At 35.8% G+C, this 23,691-nt stretch overlaps 1 protein-coding gene and 1 pseudogene across 2 annotated transcripts in view; both read left to right on the top strand.

Moving 5' to 3' along the window:
* POF1B (POF1B actin binding protein) overlaps positions 1-23,691 on the top strand; it is a 105,443-nt gene that overhangs the window by 42,819 nt on the left and 38,933 nt on the right. For both annotated transcript variants that reach the window (XM_045995770.1, XM_045995771.1), the window contains one exon: positions 1,903-2,085. In XM_045995770.1, coding sequence (XP_045851726.1) covers positions 1,903-2,085 — 183 coding nt within the window. The remainder of the gene's footprint in view (positions 1-1,902; positions 2,086-23,691) is intronic.
* On the top strand, positions 1,014-1,166 carry LOC123935642 (annotated as a pseudogene).

Raw genomic sequence — 23,691 nt, 5'->3', positions numbered from 1 at the left:
TTAAAAATTTCAAAACATAAAAAGTATAAAAAGGTCCAAAAAGTATATAAAAAGAGAATAAAAATATATACAGTAGTAAAACAAAAAACAAAAAAATAAAACAAAACAAACCTTCTCTATCCTAACCCTCTTGTCTCTCAGTTCCTCTTCCCATGGGCAGTCACACTTAAAAGATTTTTGCTCTATGTTTTTAAAAGAAGTTGTATATATTTGTAAATATACACATATGTATATATTTGAAAATGTTATATAAAAGGGAGCATAGCATATTCTTTCTTATGTACCTTGCTTTTTTCATTTAATATAGTTTGAAATTGTTCCATGTTAAAAGAAATATAAGATTTGAATTGCTTTACTTTATTAATGCAGGTCAGCTTTCCACTGTCAAAAGGAAATAGAGGATTGAATTTGTACTTCCAAAGCTAAACATATGTGCATGGATGTAGCATTCTTGTTAAAAATTATTTATTTATTTATTTATTTATTTATTTATTTGACAGTGAGAGAGGGAACACAAGCAGGGGGAGTGGAACAGGCAGAAATGGTTTTCTCACTGAGCAGGGAGCCTGATGCGGGGCTCAATCCCAAAACCCTGGGACCATGACCTGGGCCAAAGGTAGACGATTAATGACTGCGCCACCCAGGCACCCCTGAATGTAACATTCTGATTCAAAATAGAGAATTTTTTTGAACACTGTCTTTCAGATGCCTGTTATCAAAGTAGAATAATAACAGAATAATTTAGGAAATTGAAATATGCCTGAAATCCTCAAACCTGAAAAAACCTGATATCCTTTATTATTCTGTGACTTATACTTTATCAGAAAAAAAAAAAGCCAAGACAAATGAACAAGCAGATAGTAAAGATTTAGTTTAAAAGCAACAAGTTCCAGACTGTTTTGAGGACAGTAAAAAGTCAGCTTTATGTTCTGAAAGAAATTTGAGCTAGAAATTATCAATTCAAATCCCAATTTTTCCAAGAAATTGTCATGTCATTATGAGTAAAGCATCTTACCTCTCTGGACGGCAGTATCGTAGCCAATGAGGTTTATCCGAGGCGCGATTATTGCTAATTGGACCTTAGGGGTTTTTTTGTCACCTGCAAAATTAGTGGGGTGGATGATGATTAATGATAAGAAAATAATAATATGATAATAAATATTTATTACCCACCTACTTTGTAATAGGCACTTTATAAACATTAACTCATTTACTCCTCACAGCAACCCAATGAGACACATGTTATCTCCATATTTGCAAACGAGAAAACTAAGGCTCATAAAGATTGCATAGTTTCCCAAAATCACAGAGTAAGTGGTAGAATTAGTTAGGATCCCCTTTTTCTAGATCTGAATGTTCAGTCACTGTTTTCCAATCTTTTCTCTTAATTTGTGCTTGATTTTCATAAGCATAAGAATTTTGCCTGCCCCCACTGTGATTCTAATAAGCTTCCTGATATTGAAAATCACTGCATTATATTATTTTCTAATTTTATATCAATCTATATCTTCAGTATGATAATATTGTTATGAAATTAGATGCTGAAGTGCCTGTTGAATCATCAAAGAGTAATTAATATTCATTGTAGTCTTAGTGTTAAGTATAAATGGAATATTAATTTAATCAGAACATGCAATTCCCTGGCCAATTTAGGTAAGTATTTGGATGGTCACAGCCACCTGATCAAAAAAAAATATATATATATATATATATAATTCAATAAAATTTCTCCCAATAAAATAGTTTGAAAAATATAGATACCATATACTAAAGCTACAAATCCTAGGGATTGAATGACCTTGTGAAAGAACATATTAAATTTTTACAAATGCTCTCAGTGGGCTTTTCTCAATTAGTAATTTGTATTCTCAGTGGCTATTTTGGCATGTATGTGTGTTTTAGGAATACTATCCACAGGTCCAATGCCATCATCACATTGTCCAAGAACCTCGGATCATCCACTCTCCTCATTGTCAACAATCCCATTCTAGCCAACAAATCCAAACCATCACAGGAAGTGATTCAATTTCTACAAACACTGGAAATGAACTGTGCAGTGGTGGATCAAGCCATATACATGATCAGGTAAGATCAATCAACTGATTCCTTATAAAACTGAAGTAACTCTTAAATCCTTCTCACTTCACTGTATAGGCACCCACATTGAATTTTCACCAAAATATTGAGGTATTTGTGTTTCATTAACACCATTTTTAAAACAAAATTTTCTACTTCCTCTCAGAAGACAAAATAATTCAGGTCTATTAATGCATTAAATCTATGAGGAAAATTATAAATTGTTAAATGAATACTTAATTTCTAGCTGATCCTCAGTTCTAAAATGGGTTCAATGGTTGTGCGACATTAAATATTTTCATGGGGAATGGTATTTAAATGAACAATGAATTGGAAATAATATTATCTAAAGCTTATAATGGTCACTTTTTGCAAACTGGCAATTGCTTCCTATATACATTCTATGAAAATATGTTATATTAACTCGAGTCAGAAAATGTATAGATTTTATTGTATATTACATCAGCAAAATAGAAACTAAAGGTTGGTTGCTAAGGAGAAATCTCTTAGGATACAATCATTGATGACTAATTTATATTCTGAAGACTTTGGAATCTTGGAAACATCTGTTATACAAGAGTTAAAAGGAAAAAAAAAATCTTGTATCTTGGTAAAACTAACAACAATAACTGAACCAGTGGGGAATCAGTCATCATTTGTATTTTTTCAGTTCTTTTTTCCCAGTAAGGAATAGCTTGCTTAAATTGACCTCTTTCATAGGAAGCTCTTACTAAAAGATAGAAGGAAAAGAATAAGAAAAAAAAAAGTAGAAGCTTGCACACACAAGAGTTTTGATTATTTTATATTAAATATACACGAGATTATTTCTAAGAACTAAAACTTTGAAATATGTACTTTGGCTATATTGGCCAAAATAACCATAAAAGATTTAAAATCCATATTTTTCCACTCTAAAGAAACCCTAAAATTATATTTTCTTTGAATTTCATCTATGGAAATATTCTGTTATCTAGGACTACACTAAAACATGGTTCAGATGGTGTTGAACATCTTACATTGATAATGCTTAAAAACATTTTATTCAGTTAAGTTAAATCATTTAAAATTGTCATTTTTATAGGGCAAAGTTGGTCAACTAGCAACAATTTCATACAGTTTAGTCTAATTTTTTGCTTTGATTCAGTTTCCTATTCATAAAAATAGAGATTTATCACTCATAAGTTAATTGTAAAGGTTTGCACAGCTATCATACAGTAGAGCCAGTATTCATACAGAGAAATGTGGGGAGCCCTTTATCAATAGTGTAAACATAAATAGAGCAATGGACTAAGAGCCTGCTAGGGAGAAGTATGGGTGACATAACAGAAAGTGGACCAGCTTCAGAGGAGGAAGAACTGGGTTCCAGTTTCAGACTCTGTACCTTTCAAACTGTATGTTTTTAATAAATACCAAATCTCTCAGAAATATCCTCATCCATAAAATTTAGATAGTAATGTCTACCTCACAGTGTTGATGTAAAGTCTAAATAAAAACATATGTTGAAAGTTCTTTATAAACTATAAAGTCTACAACTTAAGAAAATGACACAGAGAAAAATTTCAGGGATTATTAGAAGCTATTTCAGGTGTAAAACTTAAGCTAGAGTAATAACAATAAGAATGGAGGGAGGGAGCAATCAGACAACAAAAAGAAATGAAAGGTATCCAAATCGACAAAGAAGTCAAACTCTCACTCTTTGCAGATGATATGATACTTTATGTGGAAAACCCAGAAGTCTCCACTCCATAACTGCTAGAACTCAGACAGGAATTCAGTAAAGAGTCAGGATATAAAATCAACACACAAAAATCAGTTGCATTTCTATACACCAAGAGCAAGACAGAAGAAAGGGAAATTAAGGAGCCAATCCCATTTACAATTGCACCAGAACCCATAAGATATCTAGGAATAAACCTAACCAAACAGGCACAGAATCTCTACTCAGAAAACTATCAAGTACTCATAAAATAAATTGAAGAAGACACAAAGAAATGGAAAAATATTCCATGCTCATGGACTGGAAGAACAAGTATTGTGAAAATGTCTGTGCTACCTAAAGCAATCTACACATTTAATGCAATCCCTTTCAAAATACCATCAAGTTTTTTCAAAGAAAGGGAACAAATAATCCTAAAATTTATATGGAAACAGAAAAGACCCTAAATAGCCAGAGGAATGTTGAAAAAGAAAACCAAAGTTGGTGACATCACACTTCCAGACTTCAAGATCTATTACAAAGCTCTAATCATCAAGGAAGTATGGTACTGGCACAAAAACAGACACATAGATCAATGGAACAGAATAGAGAGCCCAGAAATAGACCCTCAACTCTATGGTCAACTAATCTTTGACAAAGCAGGAAAAAATATCCAGTGGAAAAAAGACAGTCTCTTCAATGAATGATGGTGGGAAAACTGGACAGCTACATGCAATAGAATGAAACTGGACCACTTTCTTATACCACACATATAATATCATAGTTAACTAAAAATAAGTATTCTTAGTTACAAATGTAGTGATCTGAAGGGGCATGTGCACCTGAATATTTATATCAGCAATATCCACAGTAGCCAAACTATGGAAAGAACCTGGATGTCCATCAACAGATGAATGGATAAAGGAGATGTGGTGTGTGTATATATAGATATAGATATAGATATGGATATAGATATAGATATAGATATTCCATCGTATTCCATCATATATATATATATAAGATTTCAAAAAATGAAATCTTGCCTTTTGCAATGAGGTGGATGGAACTAGAGGATATTATGCTAAGCCAAATAAGTCAACCAGAGAAAGACAATTATTATATTATCTCTCTGATATGAGGAATTTGAGAGGCAGTGTGTGGTAGGGGTAGGAAAAAAGGTTGTGAGAGGTTGTGTGGGGTAGGAGAGGAGAAGAAACAAGATGGGATCAGGAGGGAGACAAACCATAAGAGATTCTTAATCTCATGAAACAACTGAGGGTTGCTGGGGGGTTGGGGGAAGGGATAGGGTGGCTGGGTTATGGACATTGGGGAGGGTATGTGCTATGGTGAGTGCTGTGAAATGTGTAAGCCTGATGATTCCCAGACATGTACCCCTGGGGTAAATAATTCATTATATGTTAATAATTTTTTTGAAATAATAAATAAATAAGAATGGAGTGGGGGACAATGATCAGAGATGGGAACAATATCACAGGATTAAGGATCTTGTCCAGTGGCAGTGGTGATGCTATGATATCCTTTTACTAACTTAGTACAACTAATAGTATATTTGACCAGACTAGATATTGTCTATTTTTAAAATGGGAAGAGTTGAATAACTAACAATTTATTTCATTATTTATGCTTCAGTTTGAGATGCTGATGTAGCTTTGTTAAATATTGGAGGGTTTTGTATAGGTTAATTTTTTCTGGTTTTTCTGCTGAAAACAGGATAGTGCCCTGGGAAGTAGAGCTATTAATTCCATTTATATGGATTGCATAGGATTTACTCCTGATCAGACTGAAGACAGGGTAATCTGTTTGTGCAGATCCCATAGATAAAGAAGGGAAGAAAATGAGTTCTTGCAACTAGACTCCTTGAAATTTATTTTTTAAAGATTCTATTTATTTATTTGAGAGAGAGAGAGATTGAAAGAACAAGTGGGAGGAGTGGCAGAGGGAGAAGCAGACTCCTTGTGGGGCAGGTGACCTAACACAGGACTTGATTCCATGATCCTGGAATCATGACCTGAACTCAAGGCAGACATTTAGCAGACTGAGCCACCCAGGCACCCCCTAGACTCCTTGGCATTTAAATGTCTCTGTACATGGGCAGGAGAGTCTCTTTAAAGAGTTATAGAGCAAATATAAGTCAGACTCTCTTAAAACTAAGGATTGGCCATTTTTAGTTTGTTTTTAGAGTTAAATTGTAATTTGGAGGTAGCATAAGGTGAAAACAAATAAACCTAACCAAGACATAAAAGATTTATATTCTGAAAAATTTAGAACTGTTATGAAATAAATTGAAAATGACATAAAGGAAAAACATTCTATGTTCAATGATTGGAAGAACAAATATTGTTAAAGTGTCTACACTTTGCCCAAAACAATCTATACATTTAGTGCATTCCCTATCAAAATACCAACAACATTTTTTCAGACAGCTAGAGCAACCAATCCTAAACTTTGTATATACCTACAAAAGACTCTGAATAGCCAAAGCAATCTTGAAAACGAAAAGCAACACTGGAAGCATCACAATTCCTGACTTCAATCTCTATTACAAACTGTAGTCATCAAGACAGTATGGTACTGGCACAAAAAAGAGACATAGATCAATGGAACAGAATAGACAGTCCAGAAAAGTATCCATAACTCTATGGTCAACTAATCTTTGCCAAAGCAGGAAAGATATCCAGTGGAAGGAAGACAGTCTCTTCAACAAATGGTGTTGGGAAAATTGGACAGCAACATGCAGAAGAATGAAACTGGACCACTTTCTTATACCATACACAAAAATAAATTCAAAATGGATGAAAGACCTAAATGTGAGAGAGGAAACCATCAAAATCTAAGAGGAGAACATAGGCAGCAACCTCTTTGACACTGGGCAAAGCAACTTAGCAGACATCTCCTGAGGTAAGGAAAACAAAAGCAAAAATGAACTATTGGGATTTCATCAAGATGAAAAGCTTCTGCATAATGAAGGGAACAATCAACAAACTAAAAGGCAAACTACAAAATGGAAGAAGATATTTGCAAGTGACATATCTGATAAAGGGTTAGTATCCAAAATCTACAAAGAACTTATCAAACTCAATACCCAAAAAATAAATATCCTATTTTTAAAATGGGCATAAGACATGAACAGATGTTTTTACAAAGATGACATCCAGTTGATTAAGAGACACATGAAAAGATGCTCAGCATCACTCATCATCAGGGAAATATAAATAAAAATCACAATGAGACCACCTCACACCTGTCAGAACAGCTAAAATTAACAACACAGGAAAAAAACGGATGTTGCCAAGGTTGTGGAGAAAGGGGAACCCTCTTGCACTGTTAGTGGGAAAGCAAACTTGTGCAGCCACTCTGGAAAACAGTATGGGGGTTATTCAAAAAGTTAAAAATAGAGCTACCCTATGACCCAGCAATTGCACTACTAGGTATTTACCCAAAAGATACAAAAATACTGATTTGAAGGGGCACATGCCCCCTGATATTTATGGCAACATTATCAATAATAACCAAATTATAGAAAGAGCCCAAGCATTCACTGATGGGTGGATAAGGGAAATGTGGTGTAATCTCAGAAAGAATGAGATCTTGCCATTTGTGGTGATGTGGATGAAACTAGAGTGTATTATGCTAAGCAAGGTAAGTCAGTCAGAGAAAGATAAATATGATATGATTTCACTCATATGTGGAATTTAAGAAACAAAACAGATGCACATAGGGTAAGGGGAAAAAAGAGAGAGGGATGCAAACCATAAGAGACTCAACTATAGAGAACAAACTGAAGGTTGCTGGAGGGGAGGTGGGTTGGGGATGGGCTAAGTGGGTATTAGGGTAGACCACATGTTGTGATGAGCACTGGGTGTTATATGTAAGTTCTATATATACTAAGTTATATACTAAGTCCTACTTCTGAAATGAATACTACACTATATGTTAACTAACTAGAATTTAAATAAAAATTAAATTTAATTAATTAATTAAAATAAAGGAAAAAAACACAGTGAACATTGTAGTTTTTAAAATTGAAGTGTAATTGACATACAACATTATATTTCAGGTGTGTAACATAATGAATTGATATTTATATATGTTGTGAAATGATAACTACAATAAGTCTCATTAACATCTGTCACTTTCTACAGTTTCTTTAACTTCTTTCTAATGATGAGAATTTTTAAGATCTATTCTCTCAGCAACTTGCATACATGTAATATTGTATTATTAACTGTAGTCACCATGCTATATATTAAATCCTTCTGACTTATTTATTTTCTAATTGCAAGTCTGTTCCTTTTGACCCCTTCACCCGTTTCACCTACCCCCACCCCTACATCTCCACCGTCTCTTCACTCTATGAATTTGGGTTTTTGGTTTTTGTTGTTATTTTAGATTCCACATATAAATGGGATCTTAGGGTATTTGCTATTCTCTGACTTACTTCAACTAGCATTTTGCCCTCAAGGTCCATCTATGCTGTCACAAATGCCAAGATGTCATTCTATTTTTATGGCTGAATGATGTGTCATTGTGTGTATGTACCACATCTTCCTTGTCCTTCCATCCACCAGTGGACACTTAGCTTATTTCTGTGTCTTGGCTATTGTAAGCAATGCTGCAATAAACATGGGGGTGAACATGTAAAAAATACATAAGGTGAGGGGTACCAGGATGGCATAATCAGTTAAGCATCCAACTCTTGGATCCGGCTCAGGTCATAATCTCAGGGTTGTGAGATCAATCCTATGTTGGGTTCTGGGCTGAGCATGGAATCTGCTTGAGTTTCTCTTTCCCTCTCCTTCTACCCCTCCTTGCTGTACACATGCTCTCTCTTTCTCTCAAATAAGTAAATAACTGACATATTGACATAACTGAACCTCAGTTTCCCCCTTTATTGTATTAAAGACAATAAAATATGTAAAGTATTCAGCTTAGAGCCAAGTACATAGTAGATGCTCAAATAAATATTTGATTCTATGCCTTCTTTGTTTTCCACCTCCAGGCTCCAAATCCTTAAAAACATCAATAGAAGACATTGGTTCCCATTGTAATGATATTTTTATTTTTTTAATTTTATTTTTACATTTTTAAGATGATTTTTGTTTGTTTCAAGTTTTTATTTAAATTCTAGATAGTTAACATATAGTGTAATATTAGTTTCAGGAGTAGAATTTAGTGATTCATCACTTACATATAACACCCAGTGCTCATGTAATGATATTTTTAAATGAAACTAAATCACATTTAAAATTCTTTCCACTAAGCAAAAATCATTAAAATATTTCTAAAAATCAAGTATCCAAAAACCTGGCTTCAAAATATTTTTTATAAAACTAATTTATGTATGTTTTCCATAAAACATTATCATTTTGACTTCAAACTCAAAACATTAGCAATTACACTTCTTTATTTTCAATCACATTTCCTTCCCTGGGAACATTAAGAATAACACATTGTGGTCATTTCCCTGCCATTAAAAAGAAACAGGGGCGCCTGGGTGGCTCAGTGGGTTAAAGCGTCTGCCTTCAGTGCAGGTCATGATCCCAGGGTCCTGGGATTGAGCCCCATATTGGGCTCTCTGCTCAACAGGGAGCCTGATTCCTCCTCTCTCTCTCTTTCTGACTGCCTCTCTGCCTACTTGTGATCTCTGTCTGTCAAATAAATAAATTTTAAAAAAAGAAACGTAATTTTACATATGTTAATGACAAGGAAAAGCTCAGCTGAACTCATTTTACAAGTTGCCATACAGTTGGTGTTTATAAGAAAAATTAAACTATGTATATTATAGATTTTGGATACTAGCCCTTTATCTGATATGTCGTTTGCAAATATCTTCTCCCATTCTGTCAGTTGTCTTTTGGTTTTGTTAACTGTTTCCTTTGCTGTGCAAAAGCTTTTGATCTTGATGAAATCCCAACAGTTCATTTTTGCCCTTGCTTCCCTTGCCTTTGCTGTTGTTCCTAGGAAGATGTTGCTACGGCTGGGCTATGGACATTGGGGAGGGGAAGCGAACCATAAGAGACTATGGACTCTGAAAAACAACCTGAGGGTTTTGAAGGGTCAGGGGTGGGAGGTTGGGGCAACCTGAGGGTTTTGAAGGGTCAGGGGTGGGAGGTTGGGGGAACAGGTGGTGGGTAATGGAGAAGGCACGTTTTGCATGGAGCACTGGGTGTTGTGCAAAAAGAATGAATACTGTTACGCTGAAAAAATAAATAAAATGAGAAAAAAAAAAAAAAAAAAAAAAAAAAAAAAACTATGTATATTATATGTGCAACCCTTTTCCACTTGGCTTGAAGCTGCCAAGAAATCTTTTGGAGTCATGGTAAGATGCAAAAGGAATAGTCTTTTTCTCTTGAATAGTGCTATTGCCAATGAAAATATTCCAATTTTAATGCTTTTCTTTCATGATTTGAAAATTCAATTTTTGTCATCATCAAGATAGCACAGATCTTAGTGTCAGGTGCTTTTTCTGGCAAGTATACATAAAACTTGCTACAGTGTTTATTTAAAATAAGTCATTCACTAATGATGAAATCTCTGGTCTGGTTCGCTCAGTAAACTCAGAAGTTCAGCCTGTTTCCTCTCTCATTAAAAAGTGGTTAAAGTCTTCCTTCATATTTCTTGCTTTCTTCATCTCCATTGTTGAAAATAATCTGATGCTTACTCTTTCCAAAAATTTAATCTGTATCTATTTTGGGCCTGTCTTTACCAAACTCCATTATCTGTCTGTTATTTCCTGCACTGGCACACTTTTAAACTCTGTTTTGTGGCCAACAAGAATTGTTATTTTCAAAAAACAGTTTTTAATGGTTTTAAGTCAAAGTAATGCATGTATGTAGCTTAAAAATTCAAATAGCACTAAAAAGCATATTTTAGTAATTCTTTATCTCAACCCTTTTCTTTCATACCCATTCCTCAGAGACAACCATTTTCAACTCTTAGTGTTTTCCTTTGGTATTTACTTCCATACAGTTAAATAGTATGCAAATTCTAATGTTATTTCTTGATGTATCAGTGTTGCATGTTATCTGTTGATAATTCCAGGTATATAAAGTTTTAGTTCTATTAATCCCTCATCCATCTGTTTCCATCCCTTCCAACATCCCAATATAGTTAAATCCCCATTTCTTAGCTAAAGCAGTATTCAGTGTTTATATTATTATTGTTATGGAAATATTATTTACTGCTGAACCAATTTGTGTACGATTTTGTTTTTTATTAATACAACTGGATTTTTTGCTGGTGTTAATACTATTTTACTTCTTTTATTAATACAACTAGGTTTTTTTTTTTTGCTGGTGTTAATAATTCCCTAATTTTTTTTTCATTTTTTAAAAATATCTATTGCTAATTCTTTTCTCAATACAGTTTTATACATTCAGGTGGTTTGGGTTTTTTTGATCAACCATCTCCTTTCTCTAAAACCCTGCAAACCATATATAGCATATGTTTTGGCTTGAATTGTCACTATTATTGACCGAGTTACTCTCCCCATATTTTGACAGTTTCATTGGTAGGTTTACAATCTTCTCTCTACTTCCTGCTGACTCCTGCCCTGGAATCATCTAAGAGAACTTCATCACTCATATCAGTGATATTCCTCACACTCTGTCCTCCTCGTTCTTTATCACCCTCAATTTCTTCATTTACACTACATCTTCAGGCCTCACAGACTTTTGCTACTCCTTGAAACTCATCAGTTGAAACTATTTAATGTCTGTTTCTCTTATCATCACTTTCTTACTTCATCTCTTACTCCCTCATTCCTACTGAACCTCACCCTCATTAAGCTCTCCAGCCCTCATTTCCAAGCCAGGCTGGACTCCACTGTTATCCAATCTAACAATGCTTTTTCTATGAACCATTAAAATCTGTTTACTCTCTGTTTAATCTCTGATTACTGTCATCATTTTGCTGATTCCTTACTTTGGGTAGCTACCATCCCCTTTCTCTGCCCCTAGATTTTGACTTCTTTGTGACTTAAAGAAATTCCACAAACTAGGCCAATTTAGTCTAAAACAGATTATCTCTATCTTACTGGACTCCCTCTTTTGCTAGACATTCTTTTTAATCACTCTAATAGACTTACTACCACAGTCGTCAATACCTAATCCTTATCTTTCCTACCCTCCTCGTATTCTGGGTTCCACTGCTCTTCTCTCTTTGTAGGTGATTTTACCTTCTACTGAGAATGGCCAGTGGAACTCAAATTTTATTGTGCACCACAATCAGTTGGAGGGCTTGTTTAAGTAGAGATTGCTGGGACTGGATAATCTGCATTTCCAAGTTCTCTGATTATCCTAATACTATTGGTTCAGAATCACAATTTGAATTCACTATGAAAACTCCTTCAATGCCCCACATTATTCAATTTTTTCTGCATTTTCAGCAAACTTCTAATTATTTTTATTTTCAAGAATTAAGAATTAATCATGTCTTTGTTTTTTTTAAAGGTTTATTTATTTATTTGACAGATAGAGATCACAACTAGGCAGAGAGGCAGGCAGAGAGAGAGAAAGAGGAGGAAGCAGGCTCCCCACGGAGCAGAGAGCCTGATGCTGGGCTTGATCCCAGGACCCTGGGATCATGACCTGAGCCTAAGGCAGAGGCTTTAACACACTGAGCCACCCAGGTGCCCCAAGAATTAATCATGTCTTTAAGGTGACTCCCTTAGTAACTCTACCATTCTATTGACTTATGTTTTCATTCCCTTCAATTTGCAAAATTCCTGAAGGAGGAAAGCATGCTCAGTATGGCCATTTTCTCAGTACCCACACATTCCTTAACACTTTGAAAAGCAGATTCTAGTTTCAACCTGCTCCTAAAAATGCTTTTATTGACCTCCAAGTTACAAATTTTATTTCCTTTTCTTTGTTCTTATCTTATTCCAGCCTGATAGCATGTGACATTGTTGATCCATTCTATTCTTGATATTTTTTTTCTTCCCATTATACTGTACTGCTGCTTCTGATGCTTGTTCTCAGGCTCTTCTTCATTGTTTCATCAGGTGATCTTCCCCAAGGACCCATCCATGGTTTCCTTCTCCTTTCTCTACACCCTCTCCCTTGACTATATGATATAAATTCTTGACTTCTGCAACATTTTTATGCACACCTGCATGTGATTATCTTTATATGAACAACTTCCAAAACTTTCTTCCACAGCTCTAATTCATCATTTTAAGGGACAAGTTGACATTTCTACTTGGCTGTTCCACAGTCACCTCCAACAGACTCCATAATTTTTTCATTCTATGTCCCCTATTTATATTAATATTTCCAGTGTCCTAATCACAAAGCTTAGAATTCGATGTTCTTTTTACTTTCCTTCTCCTTTGCCACTCAAAACCCAATCAGTTGTCATAGTATGAAGATTCTTCCTGTGTATAACCTCCTTCATATGGCTGAAAGTTAAGTTTCCTTCTTATAATTCCCTTAGTATTTGGTCTGTGACTCTCTTTCTAGCCCTTACTAATTACTCAATCTATTCCTTACATTAAAGTTATTTAGTTACATATCTTACCTCTTCTAAAAGAAGAAGTTCCTCCAATGGCTTACCTTACATAAAGATGTGGTTCCATTTCTTGAATAAATTATATACTAAAAATGACAGATATAGAAATGACAGAGAAATGGAAAGGAGAAAAAAGTACCAGCAAAGATGTTACCAAGAAGTTATGTACTAAAAAATACACATTTATTTAAAATTAATTTCTTTGGTATATATCTCACTTCATTAAAAAAATTTTTAAGTAGCTTAAGAGAACAAATAAGAGGTAATAGAATAGAAAAAGATGTCATGGGGGCACCTGGGTGGCTCAGTGGGTTAAGCCTCTGCCTTCAACTCAGGTCATGATCTCAGGGTCCTGGGATCGAGCCCCACATCAGACTCTCTGCTCAGCGGGGAGCCTGCTTCCTCCTCTCTCTGCCTGCCTCTCTGCTTACTCGTGATCTCTCTCTGTCAAATAAATAAATAAATCTTTAAAAAAAAAAAAAGATGTCATGGACAATGTAAATATAATGAAGAAAAACAACCAGAAGAAAAAGAGAGTACACATGTCATTGGTAAATGACATGTAAATGAGAGTACTTCCATGTCATTGGTAAAAATGGGCTAAAAACATCACTCTGAGCTTCCTCAAAACCATAGGGGGAAAAGAAGGTTGGGGAACCTGATTAGTGACAAAGTTTCCATTTTCCATGAGAAAAAGCTTCATGAATTCTTGATAGTCACTTGTATTATAGGAAAACATTAAATATTTTATTTTCTAGTCAGAAAGAATAATGTAAGCTTTCACAAAATATTATAAATTCAGTCACCTGTATTCATTATAAAATGACAATCTAAACCACCTACTTTTTTTTCACTTGGTTGGTTGGTTGAAAAAAATCATCTTATTTTATAACATTTAATGTCAAAATGTACACACACACACACCAAAAAGGAGTAAGGACAACCTTCATTAAGTTTCACTAAAGTCCATGTTCATTGTACTTTGTTAAAGTACCTCTTTCAGCTACTGCTTTTCCACCTATAATACTTAATATTCAGCCCCAACTTCATCCTTTATTGCAAACAACTTTCTTACTATTTACCTTGCAACAAATGTTTACTTAATATCTACTATATTCAGGTACTACCCTATATGGTGTAATTAAGGAAAGGTATAAAGACAGTGTCTTTACTCTCAGGCAGCTGAGAGTTTTGTAGGAAATTTACAAGGGTCTTCTACTCCTACTATCCCAATAGCCAATTGTCCATTTACCTTAGGTTAAATAAAACCATTAATTTGTATGATGGTTTGACAATTTGCCGAAAAAATGTGATATCTCCAGTAATTGATAAAATAGGTCTTAAATTACCTACATTTTATATTTGGAGTTGAGGTAAAAGATATACTTAACCTCCAACTAGGAAGTGGGAGCCCCACTTTTGGCTCCAATTTCCATTCTTTCAACATTTTACTGCCTATGTTTACTCTCACAGAAATTTAAATTAGGCTTATATGTCAAATACAAAACTGTTGTTATGAGTAAAGTCTTATTTTAGAATTGTGATCGTTGTATAATACATTCAATTCACTGTCAACATTTATTGAAAACTTTCTACATATTAGGTACTGTATAATGCAACTTTTCTTTATTAAAGTATCTATGGAGATTAAAATAGAAGTGAGGATTTTCAGAACCTAAATTCTGACACTTTTTATCCTGCTAGGATTTCTTCTTGTGGTACAACATAGGACAAGACCAATGAATTTTTTTACCTTATTAGCCAAATGATATAGCTAAAATGCATTTAATTTCACCAGGATTAACTATGTCTTCAGTCTGACAGCTATTAAATGTCCCAAATCAAAGCAAAATTAATGAATCAGTAACATTATTTATCTATAAATGTCACTGTATCATTATGAGCTTTGCAAGATAATGATCTATATATTGCAACCTTTTATTAATATTGACGTTTTCCATAATCATGTAGCAAAAAGTTACTACTCAGTAAGGTCTAAACACAGCAGATCTTGTTACTTAAGATGTTCATGAGGGTGCCTGGGTGGCTCAGTGAGTTAAAGCCCTGCCTTCAGTTCAGGTCATGATCTCGGGGTCCTGGGATTGAGCCCCGCATCAGGCTTTCTGCTTGGCGGGGAGCCTGCTTTCTCTTCCCCCCCCTCTCTGCCTGCCTCTCTGCCTACTTGTGATCTCTGTCTGTCAAATAAATAAATAAAATCTTTAAAAAAAGATGTTCATGACCTTTTGGAGGGTTAGATATTTATGTATAATCACTTTTATATAACATGACAAAGTACTTTATAACCTGCTAAGCAACCCTTCTAAGTAAATGAAAAATGTACACACTTAAGTCAGTTACACTTTGGAAATAATTATAATTAAGCCAATGCTATGTACTACTGGATTATGTTTTATGCCTTGATCACAAACTATCCCTAGTTCTGAGCAGCATTCTTGTAAATGTGTGTCATTAAGCTTTAGAGGCACCAGGCAAGAAAATACAGATGGCTTTGTTGAGATCCGCTATATATCTACTATCTGCAGGGGCTCTATAATCACTACCACTGAACTTTATAAATATGGTTAAAAGTATCATTTTTGAATATCAAAATTTATATAATGTAGATGCTAGCAAGAAATTTCCACTCCTGGAATATCATAGACTACAAATAATAAGCAAAACCTCAAAATGGAACCAGGGCAAAAATTTCCAAGGCAGGAGTAAGGTAAGGCCCATGGTTTCCCTTTATAAAGGGAAACTTACTTTTCCTTACTTTCTACAGATTTTCTGAAAAATGAATGCTATAAATTATAAAGGGAAACTTACTTTCCCTTACTTTCTACAGATTTTCTGAAAAATGAATGCTAATCTGCCTCTGGTTTCACCCTAACTATTGTTGACTTGCCTTCAGTTTGTGGCAGAAATTCTAATCAAAGGGTTGTTTTTTTTTTTTTAACCTGAAATCAGACATAAGAAGTTGGACTGCCCACCATTATTACAGTCAAATAATAATCTGATTGAAGGTATTTGATTGATGCATGCTACAGAGTCTTTAAAGATTTTTGTAATTTTTTGGAGAAATATCACATCTTTTGTACCTGGGAACAACTATTCTTCAGCAAAGCTTGTATTCCTGCCTTGTTTATATGTTAAAACCTAAAGCTATTATCTAAGATTAACATTTAAGATCAATCTCATTCATCAGGCAGATGAGTAGTTATGGGTATACCTATATCTCAAGTATCCTATCAATTCAATATTTATCACAGAGAAAACCTCCAACCATTAGAACTACCATTATTCTGATACCCAAATCCTTGTTTTCTTGGGAGGCTCCTGATCTTGGCCTTTCAAAGCAATGAGAACATGGATTTGAGCCAACTCTAAAAGATATGACACAACATACATTAAAACAGTTCAAATAATGCTAAGGAGCCCCAAGGACCTGTGATTTAGTAATAGAAAATATTTCTAACTAGCACATCACAGTTCAGGGTTAGGTAATTTCAACTTATTGTTAAGCATAGTTCTGTAAAATCTTAACACTGTATGAGAATCTGACTTCTGTCTGTCCTATCCCTCCAAACTTTTTAATCCAACTGGGTTTTGATTTTTACTGAGTATTACTCAAATGTTAATGTAAATCTTAGACTGTACAAAGCTGACAAGAAATATACACACAAAGGAGTGATATTTTGTTTCCTGCTTTTCTATCCTGACATTTTTTTTATTTGTTTATTTTCAGCGTAACAGTGTTCATTGTTTTTGCACCACACCCAGTGCTCCATGCAGTACGTGCCCTCCCTGTTACCCACCACCTGGTTCCTCAACCTCCCACCCCCCCGCCCCTTCAAAACCCTCTGGTTGTTTTTCAGAGTCCATAGTCTCTAATGGTTCATCTCCCCTTCCAGATTCCCTCAACTCCCTCTCCTCTCCATCTCCCCATGTCTTCCGTGTTCTTTGTTATGCTCCACAAATAAGTGAGACCATATGATACTTGACTCTCTCTGCTTGACTTATTTCGCTCAGCATATTCTCTTCCAGTCCCGTCCATGTTGCTACAAAAGTTGGGTATTCATCCTTTCTGATGGAGGCATAATACTCCATTGTGTATATGGACCACATCTTCCTTATCCATTCATCCGTTGAAGGGCATCTTGGTTCTTTCCACAGTTTGGCGACCGTGGCCATTGCTGCTATAAACACTGGGGTACAGATGGCTCTTCTTTTCACTACATCTGTATCCTTGGGGTAAATACCCAGAAGTGCAATTGCAGGGTCATAGGGAAGCGCTATTCTTAATTTCTTGAGGAATCTCCACACTGTTTTTCAAAGTGGCTGCACTAACTTGCATTCCCACCAACAGTGTAAGAGGGTTCCCCTTTCTCCACAACCTCTCCAACACACGTTGTTTCCTGTCTTGCTAATTTTAGCCATTCTAACTAGTGTAAGGTGATATCTCAATGTGGTTTTAATTTGAATCTCCCTGATGGCTAGTGATGATGAGAATTTTTTCATGTGTCTGATAGCCATTTGTATGTCTTCATTGGAGAAGTGTCTGTTCATATCTTCTGCCCATTTTTTGACATGATTATCTGTTTTGTGTGTGTTGAGTTTGAGAAGTTCTTTATAGATCCTGGATATCAACCTTTTGTCTGTACTGTCATTTGCAAATATCTTCTCCCATTCCGTGGGTTGCCTTTTTGTTTTGTTGACTGTTTCCTTTGCTGTGCAGAAGCTTTTGATCTTGATGAAGTCCCAAAAGTTCATTTCCGCTTTTGTTTCCTTGGCCTTTGGAGACATATCTTGAAAGAAGTTGCTGTGGCTGATATCGAAGAGGTTACTGCCTGTGTTCTCCTCTAGGATTCTGATGGATTCCTGTCTCACGTTGAGGTCTTTTATCCATTTCGAGTTTATCTTTGTGTATGGTATAATAGAATGGTCGAGTTTCATTCTTCTACATATCGCCTGACATTTTTTTTTTTTTGCCAAAAGAACCTCTTTTTTTTTTCCTTCTTTTGATGGTATATATACCGTATTTTTTAAAATTTTATTTTTTCAGTGTTCCAAGACTCATTGTTTGTGCACCATACCAAGTGCTCCATGCAATATGTGCCCTTATTAATACCCACCACCAGGCTCTTCCATCCCCCGACTCCCCTCCCTTCCAAACCCCTCAGTTTTTTTCTTAGAGTCCTCAGTCTCTCATGGTTCATCTCCCCTTCCAATTTCCAATTCACTTTTCCTTTCCTTCTAATGTGCTCCATGTTATTCCTTATGCTCAAATAAGTGAAACCATATAATTGAATCTTTCTGCTTAACTTATTTCACTCAGTATAATCTCCTCCAGTCCCATCCATTTTGATACAAAAGTTGGGTATTCATCCTTTCTGATGGAGGCCTACTACTCCATTGTATATATCGACCATATCTTCTTTATCTGTTCGTCTGATGAAGGGCATCTTGGCTCTTTCCGCAGTTTGGTGATTGTGGCCATTGCTGCTATGATCATTGGGATACATATGGCCCTTCTTTTCACTGCATCTGTATCTTTGGGGCAAATTCCCAGTAGTGCAGTTGCAGGATCATAGGGAAGCTCTATTCTTAATAAAAGAACCTCTTCTTCAATTCTAATGCTCTTACCTTTTCTTTTCTCAGACTGATTAAAATTTATTACTTGAAATTCAGACATATTTTGAAAAGTTTCACACTAATAAAATCAAACTCCTACTGTTTCAAGTCCTAGCCTAAATAAACTCCAAAATAATGCAGGTAGGAACAGTATAATTCTAAAGTAGCTGTAGGGGTGCCTGGGTGGCTCGGTGGGTTAAGCCTCTGCCTTCAGCTCAGGTCATGATCCCAGGGTAGTGGGATCAAGCCCCACATCAGGCTCTCTGCTCAGCAGGGGGCCTGCCTCCCCCTCTCTCTCTGTCTGCCTCTCTGCCTGCTTGTGATCTCTGCCTGTCAAATAAATAAATAAAATCTTTAAAAAAGTAAAGTAGCTGTAAAGACAAATATAAGAGGTCATCTGGGGAGACAATATTATGTAGTGGTTATAAGAAAGTATCGCTTCACTTAATATTTATGTAGAGCTCATAGCACAATATCTGGCACATAGTAAGGACTAAATATACATTAGTTATTATCATTTCTCAAAATAAATCTGGGGGTGTCTTTGGGTCTAAAATGAGTTTCTTGCATATAGCATATTGATGGGTCTTATTTATTTTGCTTTATCTATTCTGATGCCCTGTGTCTTTTGATTGGGGCGTTTAGCCCATTTGCATTCAGGGTAACTATTGAAAGCTATGAACTTAGTGCCATTGTGTTGCCAGTAAGGTGACTGCTACTGTATATTGTCTCTGTTCCTTCTGGTCTACATTATTTTGGGGCTCTCTTTGCTTAGAGCACCCCTTTCAGTATTTCTTGTAGGGCTGGCTTGGTGAGAATAGATTCTTTTAGTTTCTGTTTGTCCTAGAATATTTTTATCATTCCTTTTATTTTCAATGGCAACCTAGCTGGATAAACTGTTCTTGGCTGCATATTTTTCTCATTTAGTACCCTGAATATATCAAGCCAGTCCTTTCTGGCCTGCCAGGTCTCTGTGGATAGGTCTGCTGCCAATCTAATATTTCTACCATTGTATGTTACAGACCTCTTGTCCTGAGCTGCTTTCAGGATTTTCTCTTTGTCACTGAGACTTGTAAGTTTTACTATTAGATAACAGGGTGTAGACCTATTTTTTATTGACTTTGAGAGGTTTTGATGCTTGTTCCTTTTGCCAAATTAGGGAAATTCTCTGCTATAATTTCCTGCAATATACCTTCTGCCCCTCTTTCTCTTTCTTCTTCTGGGATCACAATTATTCTGATACTGTTTTGCTTTATGGTATCACTTATCTCTCGAATTCACCCCTCATGATACAGTAATTGTTAATCTCTCTTTTTCTCAGCTTCTTTATTCTCCATCATTTGGTTTTCTATATCACTAATTCTCTCTTCTGCTTCATTTATCCTACCAGTTAGAGCCTCTATTTTTATTGCTCTTCATTAATAGCCTTTTTAAATTTTGACTTGGTGTGAGATATTATTCTCCAGAAAGAGACTCTCTAGTGTCTTCTATGTTTTTTTAAGCCCTGCTAGTATCTTTATAATTGTTATTCTGAACTCTAGTTCTGACATCTTACTAATGTCCATGTTGATTAGATCCCTGGCACTCTAGAGAACAATAGATGAAAGGGAGAACAAAATGCTAAAAAGTATAACAATAATCCCAGAGAAATACACACTAAACACATCATAAGAGACCCAAAACTGAGGGGAAAAGAAAAAAGCAAGAATATGATCAGGCTGGTGAATAGAACAAAGCCATACACTAGATGTTGGGTGTATTTTGGTCTGTTATAAGAATCTGCATCCTAAAATTTTAAAGAAAGAAAAACATATATATATACAAAAATAAGGGTAAATAAAATGAAGGGATGGAATATGACTGTAAAAATGAAAATTAAAGAAGATTTTAAAAAATAAATTGATAAGATAAGAAGTTAGTTGAAAAAGGAAAGAAGAAATATTTTTAAAAAAGAGGATGTCATCAGTCAGGTGAATAGAAGAGTGCCATACACTAGATTTCAGGTCTGTTTTGGTCTTTTAGAATAAACTGCATACCAAAATTTTAGAGAAAGAATATGTGTGTGTGTGTGTGTGTGTGTGTGTGTGTGTGTATAAAAAATAAGGTTAAATACAATGAAGAGATAGAATATGACTGTAAAAATGAAAATTAAAAAAATTAAAAATTCATAAATTTGTTTAAAAGGAAAGAAGAAAAATTTAAAAAAAGAAAAATAATAAGAATAAAAGTAAAGAAAATTTTAAAAATTAAAGTTGAAAGACAAATAATCATGGTAAAAAAGCCATGAATTCCATCAGCTGTATTCCCCTAGTGGCTGGAATTTTGCAGTTCTTATTGATTGGTAAACTTGATCTTGGCTGGATGTTCTTGCTGATTTTCTCGGTGAGGGGCCTGTTGCATTGACTCTCATATGTTTTTGGTCTAAGTTGAATTGCACCACCCTTGCCAGGGGCCAGTCTAAGTAATCTGCTCCAGTTTGCTCTCTGTAGCTTTTTTTCTTTTTCAGATTTTTAATTTATCTCTTTTGTCAGAGAGAGACAGAGACAGAGAGAGCACAATCAGGGGGAGAACCAGGGGCCCCTCTGAGCTGAGAACCTAATGTTGGGCTTAAGATCTTAAAATTAAGATCTCCAGATCCTCAGGACCTGGAGATCATAATTTGAGCCAAAGGCAGTTGCTTAATGATCTGAGCCACCCAGGCACCCCTCTCTATAGCTTTTGTTCCTTGAAGGTTTTCCACACAACTTTAGAGGAAGAAAATGAAAATGTTGACCTCCCAATCTCTGGCCCCAGCGCTGAAATCTCAGAGCCCCTCTCCTCAGTGAGCCCTCATAGAAAAGTAGTCAATCACTCCTGTCTCCCTGGTTTCTGCCTGCACTCTGTGCTCACCCAGCCTGTGAACAAGCATTTCTATTTCTGGCACACGGCCCTGTTTAGAGTCTCCAAATCCAGCAGATTCCTGCAGTGTGCCCCCAAGCTGCTCTTCTCAGGGGAGGAAGAGGAATCTCCCCCGATCTGCTGCTTGTTGGACCCCTGCTTGGGAGTCAGTCACCCGATAGTGCGGATCCTGGTTTATGGCTACTCCTTGATTCACTCTTTACAGCCAAATTCCAAGCTCTGACACCTGGGACAACCTGCTACACTCAGGGAACCCTAGTCTTTCTGTGACCCCCCACACTCAGGGAACCCTAGTCTTTCTGTGACCCCAAGTGTTCTGAGACCACTCTATTCTATCTAAGGTTCCACCCCCTACTTAGCTACCAGAGTGATGTTCCTCAGTGGAGCAGACTTATGAAAGTTCTGATTTTATGCCCTACTGCTCTATCACTTGATGGTAGCTGGCTAAGGGAAGTTCCCTCCCCCCTGGCCTATCTTCCCATATATCACCTCAGATTCACTTCTCAACATGTCCTACCTTGCAGAAAGTGGTCATATTTCTGTTCATAGAGTTGCTGCTATTCTTTTCTTCAATCTCTTGTTGAGTTTGTAGGTGTTCAGAATGGTTTGATAGCTATCTAGCTGAAGTCCTAGGACAAGACAAAATTTAGGTCTCCTACTCCTCCACCATCTTGAACCACCCCTAAGAAAGAAATATTTTAAGACAGTTTGAAATAATGAAATAACTCTGTCAAATGAATCATACTGAAAGGAAAAAAAATGATTTTCAAAGCATTATATTTCACAGGGGATTATAAGAAGCTAAGAGGAAAATATGCAAAATACTAATATCAAATATCAAATTAGTTGTTTAGAGATTGTAATGGGAGCTTAGCTCTTGAATATTATTGGCCAATGAAATGCCCTCTTCTACTCGGGAAAGATATAGTTTTGGAAGGGACACACATAGAGAGGCAGGGAGAGGTTATCATCTGTCCACTTACAGCAATGAACTAACCTGAAGTTTGTAGAATGACACTGACATGACAGCTAGATTTTCCTTATATCCAGTTAACCTTGAATTTTAAAGTCATATTGGAAAACATGTTTTTAAACCACTCCCAGTTTGGTAAATATATATAGATGTTTCATATGGGAGAAATGTATGTGTAAAAATTGAAATAAAAAAATATTTTCGATTATTTTGAATAAAGAGTTGCCTAATTTGATCTTCATTTCCTGAGAGGGGTCTACCACTAAAGAGCTGACTGCCAAGTTCTAGAAATCTGGGTAAAACTCAAATGTCAGGGGGGTCTGGGTGGCTTAGTGGGTTAAGCCTCTGCCTTTGGCTCAGGTCATGATCCCAGGATCCTGGGATCGAGCCCCACATTGGGCTCTCTGCTCAGTGGGGAACCTGCTTCCCCCTCTCTCTCTGCCTGCCTCTCTGCCTACTTGTGGTCTCCATCTTTCAAATAAATTAATTAATAAAATTTAAAAAAAAAACCCTCAAATGTCAGTCTCTAACTCGGCCAGGAATCCAGTTTAGTTGCTGCAATCAGACTTAACCTACCCTTAGGGAGAGAATGTAAGGCATCACCATGACATTCTGGAGGAAGTGCTACCTACGTTTTTTTTGTCTTTAACCATTCTTGGTAAACTTCTTTGAGAAACCTCTAAAAAAAAGAGAAAAATCTTTCCAGAATCAGCTAGCATTTGGGAATACTTCTAACTAGGTGGGTGGATGACTTCTTTCAATTCAACGAGTATTTACTGAGCAACTAACTAAAAGGGTGTTCAAGCAGTATTGTGCTAGATACTATGGGATATATCAAAAAGTATGACTCAGAGTGACAGGAGCTCAGCAATTGCTGCCCGCAGGC

Source organism: Meles meles, chromosome X (assembly GCF_922984935.1).
Source record: "Meles meles chromosome X, mMelMel3.1 paternal haplotype, whole genome shotgun sequence".
NCBI classification, from domain to species: Eukaryota; Metazoa; Chordata; class Mammalia; order Carnivora; family Mustelidae; genus Meles; species Meles meles.
The sequence above is the reverse complement of the archived record's forward strand: the minus strand, read 5'-3'. Positions and strand labels throughout refer to the sequence as shown.